This window comes from Mirounga leonina, unplaced genomic scaffold (genome assembly GCF_011800145.1).
Source record: "Mirounga leonina isolate KUSES-001 unplaced genomic scaffold, KU_Mleo_1.0 Mir_127, whole genome shotgun sequence".
In the NCBI taxonomy this organism is placed as follows: domain Eukaryota; kingdom Metazoa; phylum Chordata; class Mammalia; order Carnivora; family Phocidae; genus Mirounga; species Mirounga leonina.
Genome location: NW_023270316.1, coordinates 55977199 through 55985287, shown reverse-complemented (window position 1 = coordinate 55985287; position 8089 = coordinate 55977199). Strand labels below are relative to the sequence as shown.

At 41.1% G+C, this 8089-nt stretch overlaps 1 protein-coding gene across 1 annotated transcript in view; it reads left to right on the top strand.

The window, feature by feature from the left end:
- Nucleotides 1-1729: 1729 nt before the first annotated feature.
- The window catches only part of CPB2 (carboxypeptidase B2), a 49970-nt gene continuing 43610 nt past the window's right edge, over nt 1730-8089 (top strand). Inside the window, exon 1 of the mRNA XM_035002961.1 lies at nt 1730-1849. Coding sequence (XP_034858852.1) covers nt 1776-1849 — 74 coding nt within the window. The 5' untranslated portion in view covers nt 1730-1775. The remainder of the gene's footprint in view (nt 1850-8089) is intronic.

The window sequence follows — 8089 nt, the reverse complement described above, 5'->3', positions numbered from 1 at the left end:
CTTTGAAAGCGAGGGCAGGATGAAGTTCTCGTCAGACAGAGCACAATAGAATCTACCACCAATAGATCTTCACTAAAGCAACTTTTCAAAGATTGCTTCAGCAAGAAGAAGTGTAAACCCGGAGTGGAGACATAGGATACAACTCAATAGGGAGGACAAAAATTGATAAAATTTGTCAGTAAACGTCCACCATTGACTGTATTTTATTTTCATTTTTATTTTTTTAAAGATTTCATTTATTTAATTGACAGAGAGAGAGAGAGACAGCTAGAGAGGGAACACAAGCAGGGGGAATGGGAGAGGGAGAAGCAGGCTTCCTGCAGAGAAGGGAGCCCGATGTGGGACTCGATCCCAGGACCCTGGGATCATGACCTGAGCCGAAGGCAGACGCTTAATGACTGAACCACCCAGATGCCCCCACTGACTGTATTTTAAAGTTACTTTTTGTGTTTTAAAAAAACAAGGTGAAAGTCCTTGGGTTAGGTTTTCCTCTCTCCCTTTCAGTGTAGTTATGTCACTCATTACAAACACATTTCAGTTCATGTGTTTTTCCTTGTATTCAGTTTATTTACTTGTTTGTTTTGAGTAAGTGAAAAAATGACGTAGTTCTAAAATTCTGTAGTATTTTCTAATTCTGAAGTATTCAAAGATGTTTACTCAAAAAAGCGTCCCTCCTCCCATCTCTTCTACACTGTTCTTATTCCTGCATCTTTTCCAATCAGCTTTCTACCCACCTGCTGTAGGTAACCACAGTCAGATGGATTTCTGGTCTATTCTTCCTATACATCTTTCTCTAAAAGTGATCAGATATACATGTATATTCTTTTTCTCCTTTCTTCTTATACAAGAGGTAGTTCCAGTGAAGTCACCTTAATCCATTAAATATGTCTCAATAGCTTTGAATCTCAGAGAGAGAAGTTTGAAATCTCAATCCTTTCCTTCTCAGAAGTCCATTGTGGGAAGGTTGTTTTATTTTTCAAATTTGCCTGCCCTGACCTCAAGAACATTCTAATGCATTGACCAGTGGGAATTTGAGGATAATACCTGGGCTTCAACCACTTACAGAGGTAAGATGTAGCCTCATGCCAGACAAAATATTATAAGTAAGATGCTACCTTCAGAATGACATGTAATGAGCTTTGATTGAGATAACGGCCTTATGGTGACCTTTCCTAAATAAACATGATTCAAAGCAACCTGATTTTTTATTGCTCAGAGAACTCTCTAGGATATAACATTCCTATTCTCTTACAGGTGGGCCCATCACTCCATATGACCAAGGAAAAATTTATTTAAATGGAGAATCTATAATCCTCTATACAAGCTCTCCTTCTCAGCCTTGTAAGAGCCACAAAGTTGAGAAACTCACCTTCTATGTCTTCATCTAAGTTGAAAATGTTGAAAAAGACAGAGACAAGGGAAGATCTCTTTAGTACTCCACTGGAGACCTCCCTCAGCATGGGTTACGAGCCATTAGTCAATACTCTAGGGCTATTTTTCTTAAAAAAAAAAAAAAAAGACACATTTCTGCAACTTCACTATACTTTTAGTCTTGGCCTCATCTTCCCTGAGCAGTTAAATATTTCCTAGATAGTAGAAAGTAAGAATGACTCTCATCATACTTTATCTTTTAAAGGTGGAAATAGAAGCTAAGTCAATTGATCACAGAAATGAGAGGGAACATGCCGTTATATTTTAACCAGTGTGTAAAGAAGGCTCTTATGTAACCAGCCATCTGGGTCCTTCTCTTTGTTTTTCAGCAAATTGCTGTTGGGATGAAGCTTTATAGCTTTGGAGTTCTTGTAGCCATCTTCCTCTTGTGTGAGCAGCATGTCTTCGCTTTTCAGAGGTAACCCAATAGAATCTTAAATGGTGGGGGGCCGTTTTCCTCACTTGTTTGCCCCACATGGAATCTAGTCAGTGCACTAACCTGGGGGGCAAAATGTTAGAAGTTTGAAGGTCAGCTCTTTCAGAAACTTTCCATGTTGCCCTGACAAACAGTACATTTTAGTGTAATAAGGATCTCACTAGATCTAGGGTCTTTTTTTGTCTTTTCTGGCTCTACTTTTATTACTGAGAGAAACCTGGATGATATGTATATCCAGTGGCTAGGGAGATTAAGAAAATAGAAGCTTTTATAAAAATAATTATTTACACTCTAACACATCACATGACTTACTTTTTTTTGTCTTCACACACAAAATATATTAACTAGGTAATTTGTATTAACCATGAATAATGTAACTATGGGTAACTATGAATATTTTCCTCTTGTACATGGAACACAGGAAGGAGAGGAAGGTAAAGGTATGAAACAGGAGGTTTAGGTTGGGCATGGGTATTCACAAGGGATATGACAGGAAGAACGCATATATGAACGTGTTTAATTCTTACTTTGCTTAGTTGAATGATTCCCTGGAGATTTTCTACTATAAACCACTTAGAAGAGTACAAATGAACTTGTGTTCTAACACATATAATATATGGCAAATAGTCCCAGGCTACATGTAAATTGTAATGTATTAAGTAGTGAACTCGTAGACTTTTAAAATTGATATTATTTCCTTTGGAATTATCTTTTTTTTTCCCCTGTGTTTTGCTTCTGTGATTCTTCTCTTCTCTTCTCCCATTATCTCAATTTGTCTCAAGACAAATGCCTCTCCCCATTTAGTAAATAGTAAAGAGAGAAAAAACGTACCAGGGACAGGAAAATTCTGTCAAAAATACTTACCTTGGGGCACCTGGGTGGCTCAGTCTGTTAAGAGTCTGCCTTCGGCTCAGGTCATGATCCTGGGGTCCTGGGAACGGTGCCCTGTGTGGAGGTTCCTGCTCAGCGGGGAGCCAGCTTCTTCGTCTCCCTCTGCTCCTGCCTCCCCTCCCCTCTTTGTGCTCTCTCTCTCAAATAAATAAATAAAATCAGTAAAAAAAAATATTATTCTGAGTCAGAAAGAACCATGGGACAGCATTTAAGAAAACAGAGCTTGATTTGAGAGCCTGACGCTGTGTTTATACATCATCACTGATTCTTTTTTGTTCAATATGATTGTCAAGTGTCATGCAACAAAGTCCATCACCAAATAATGATTGTTACTGATTCGACATGGCAGTCAAATTGCTGGAATAATTGGTGACTTATATCTCTATGCGTTATCAATAAATAAGATGACTATAATTTCTAAGGTCCTTGCCAGTTCTAATATCCCATAACTTGGTGATTGGCTTTAATTAAAGGTGGGGGAGAGGGAAAGAGGAAAACTGGTATGAGCATGTCAGGTGGGTACTGTAGACAGCGGCAGTTATCATCCACCGGGAGGGGAAAAGGAAGGGACACATGGCTGTATAGTACCAGTGTTGTCTCATGCACTGGGCCCGGCGCTTAGAAATGTTATCTCATTAAATGCCTGCAATCCCACACCCTAGGAATCTTGATGGCGACACCTTACAGAGAAGGAAACTGAGCCCTAGGAAGGATAAATCATTTGACCCAAATCAAAATAAGTGTAGAGTTTGGATTCGAACCCATGTTCGCCTCATTTCAACTCATTTCACTGAATAGCATTGCCACTAAAAATCTAGAAATTAGGACGAAAGCTAATCTGATGGAGGTCAGATTTAGAAACAGTGAGCCTGCAGAGAAGACAGGTGGTCCAGAATGCAGCCTGGGAAAGGGATGGGCTGGAAGTTCAGCGTCAGGGTCCTCACCTGCAGTGGGTCTTTGGTGGCGTGGGGCCTGCCCCTTGGCAGCCGGCGGCCGCAGAGCATGGCGGCTCACGCACGTGCCACCGCCTGGATCATATCATGAACTGAACCCCTAGATAAGACAATCATTAGTAAGGTACTTCCAAAGCTTTACCATGTCGCTTCAAAATGAGAAAGCATATAACAGTTTAGTGGAACTAAATATTACACAAATAAAGGACTTAGGCAAAAAAATAGCAAAGAAATGAATGAAGATATTCCTTCAGGCACGGCTTTTCTTACTATTTCTTGCTTCAGCATATACTTTGGAGTCTGATCGATATCTATGCTTGAAGAGAGGAATAAGAATATGACTATATTTTAACCAATCACATGGTATTGAAAATATTGTCTGTGTGTATTGAGGAAGGGCGAGCTGCAGCTTTGTGGGCAGATACATATCTGATTCCTCTCTCCCATCCCTCCACCAGAAAGAACATTCCAAACTCTTCTTTCTGTGAGTAAAAAAATATATATATATATTTTTCCCAACTGTTTCTGAGCTCTGCTTTTCCAGGAAGAGCCTATTACTGAAGCTAAAACGGAAATCTAATTTCATTCAGGGCGAGAGACTTTGATGAATTATTTCTGGGGGCAAGAATACAACCCCTTCTAAAAAGAGCTTACAGTCTGGCTTTTCCCTAAAGCTGTTCTCTGTTATTGTTTTCTTGTCATGATCATTTTCCTAATAACACTTTGTATTCAGGCAATCTCTTACTGGCTGATTTGTAGGTGCATTTTGATACATCTCATCAGCGAAATGCCCCAGAACGAGAACGAGAAAAGTTTTAAAGGCATTAATACCATATGCCAAAGAGAAAAGCAGCCAAACAAACAAACAAAAACCAAAGCATGTCTCCGAGGTCACGTGCTGTTAAAGGCCAAACACCGTAAAGGGCAAAAATAAAATCCTAGCAAGAACCTTGTAAACAGAGACATTAAATGTATTGTGCTCTGATGACCTAGGAGCAGCCTGTCAGCGGAGGCGATTTATTTGAAACAGGGAAGGTGGGGGTGGGGGGGGTGGGGGGGGGGGGGGGGGGCGGGGGGGAGTACAAAGGGAAGAAGGAAAAAGAATTGGGAGAGTGGAGAATGGTTGAGGAGCGAGGGCTTCTGAATTATTAATAGACCACAGGACTTGTTCCTTCTGTCAACTTCATACACGATCTGCCACCTGGAGACCAGTTTATTCTCTTTCCCTTAGCTCCCCCTGATATATTATTTTCATCTTAAAGAACAGGGGACTGGCGGCCTTAAAACACTGTAATGCATAAAACAAAATTGCAGCCTCGAGCGCTGTTCCATTGTTCAGAGGCATCTCACCAGCTTTTCAAATTCAAAAATAATCTTTCAGAACTACGGCAAATGTGAACCTTCTTCTGTAAACCATAGCAGGGGACAGAGCTTGATGAGAATAATCATATTCTTAGAGGGGAAGCAACAGAGGAAATGCTGTCAAGTATTAAAATGTTGGGATCTGGAGATAGCCCCAGAGCTGTGACTTACTAGTTATGCAGCCTTGGACAATTTACTTGTCCTCTTGGAAATTCAGTTTATTTTTTGTGTAACATGACCTGTTATTTCACTGTGCTTACACTTTTCACTCGATATTTGGTGCAAGACTATTTTTTTTTTAAATCTTCAATTGGCTATCGGTTAAATCCTCTAACTGTATCACTTCAGAGATGCAATCAAAACATTTCTTTATTTTCTCATCTCCCTTTGCCCTATTATGTTCCATGTGGTGGAGTAATCTTTCTTTGCCCCTACATGGAAAGTGTGCAAATACTGACTTTTTAGTCCACTCTTTTTTTTTTATTATTTTAAAGATTTTTATTTATTTACTGACAGAGAGAGAGATAGCTAGAGCAGGAACACAAGCAGGGGGAGTGGGAGAGGGAGAAGCAGGCTTCCTGCCAAGCAGGGAGCCTGATGTGGGACTCGATCCCAGGACACTGGGATCATGACCTGAGCCGAAGGCAGACGCTTAACGACTGAGCCACCCAGGCACCCTTTTTAGTCCACTCTTAAGTAACTGATAATTTTGGGGTCGTGTTAACATGCAAACAATCTCGATGTAGAAACTAGAATATTGGGTCCATTCAAGGTATTATTCAAATGTCAGTTTCTATAGGAAAACAACTCCTCACCCCCTCTCCATACACACCCCTGACTCTTTTTCTCATTTGCCCTTTTCTTGGGTTTTAACTTCTTAGGAATTTTTCAGATTCCTTTGCTGAGGAATTCTCCAGACCAGGGATAGATGCTTCTCTCACTAGGTGGCCATTTGTGACTCCATGTTTCACCCCTAGGAATCTTGCCTTCACCCCCACGTTCTTGCCCCTGTAGGCGGCATCTGAGTTATAACTACTTGCCCATGAAGTATTTCTTCTTTTGATTTTAATCACTGTCCAACCAACTGGAGACCAGCCACATGCATGTTTAGCTGGCTTGGGAGCAAGCCAGGCACCAGTCCCCGTGTCCCTAAACTTGAGGAAACATGTTCAGACTTTCCCATTACCCCTTGAAAGTGCCCCCTACTAGCTGGAGATGAGGGAAGTAACACCTCCAAACTTCATCCTCTTTGGGAGAAAGGGTACTGACAAGACTGCAACAACTTCCTGCAAAGAAATATTGTCACAAATCTTCTCCCTTTCTCCACTCTGACCAGCCTTCAGAGCCTCTTTCTGATGAAGTAAGGGGGCGCTGAGTCAGGAAACTGATTTTCAGAAACTATGTAAGCTCTACATAAGGTGACCTGACTGACCCTCATCCCATTTCCTAATTCTATTGTGTTGGCGCTTGGGCCAAACGGGTGGAGACAGGAAGAGTCTGGCTCACCACAGTTGGAACCTGGACACATTAATATATTTTATGGTGCAGTTTTACCCTCATCATTTTAGTCCTCCACACTTCCTGATTTATTTTTCTATAGTTCCTTAAATTTTTTTCTCCTTAAGAAAGAGGCCCATTGGGATAACACATTTTTTACCTTTACTTTTTCTTTTTTTCTCTTTTCTGTTGACTAACTTTTGTCAAATACATTAGAAAAATGCCCTTACCTTCTAGTCAACACAACACTTCCCTTACGTGGGATTGAAATGTAGCCTGTTGGAATAATGGAGAGCGCATTGCTGGGTAAAAGGCATCCCATTTCATTGTTAGCTTAAGCTAACACAGTTAGCTTAAGAGTGAACAGAGTTCACTCTCAAATTATGATTTACTTATATGAGTCTCCACTTCTTTATACTTCACATCAAAAGAGAGCTTTGAGTTTTTCACTCTTTGGCTCAAATACCCCAAATGGGGCCCAACGACCTTATAAATAAGGGCCACAATCCTGACCCCAGCTTTTAAGACTCTCAGTGGTCAGATCCCATCCTGCCCATTCATCCTGCTTTTATTTCCTGGTACATCCCAACAGAAGCCCTATATTCCTGCCCATGCGGATCACTTGCCATTCCTTCAGCTCTGCTTTCGCTTTTCCACTTATGTACAGTACTTATGCCATTTCTTCTCTAATTCATCTGCCAAACTTCTACCTATCTCAGTCTAATATCCCTATATTTACCATATCTTGCCCATCTCAGAAGTCCAGCTCAAAGTGTCTCCATTCTCTGATGACCTCAGCCCCCAATAACTTCTGACTTTGTATTCTTAGAGAATACAAACTCATAGTGCACTTCACATGTTTTATCCCACATAGTAGACCCCTGTATCTGTTGTGGGTTAGTTTCCCCAGGAAGCAGGCTCTGAGATAGAGATTTGTATGTAGCGATCTTGGGACAAACATTTCTGCAGGAATGAAGGAAAGAGAACTGGATGAGGAGAAACTGAAAAATGACACAGTCACATGAAGCCCTGGGATCCCTAAAGCTGAGTTGTCCGTGCAAAGTTGTCCCACGCTGGGGCAAGGGCATATATATATATATATATATATATATATATATATATATATATAGTATATAACCCATACTTATTAGTCAGTGGAGGTGGACTATACCTGGGAGGGGGCATGACCTTGGCAACATGTCCTTCTTCAGTCAAGGAAAAGTCCTAGAAACGGACTCGAGTGACCGCAGCCAACACCTGCAGAAGCTGGGGAAACGAGAGTTCCTTCCTGCGTGGGGACCTGCACAGCACAACATGGCGTCTCCTATAGTCCAGCCCTTGTGCCACTCAGATCAATCTGCTTCCAAAATAAGCTTTGGGAGCAGCTCCTCTGGATTCTGGTTGCTCTCTTTTGCTGGAGGAAACACACAAGAGGAACATTAGTGGGATTAACTGCAGCCCACCACAGCTATACCTCGTCTTGAGACAATAACCAATACTCATCTTTTTTCTTTTCTAC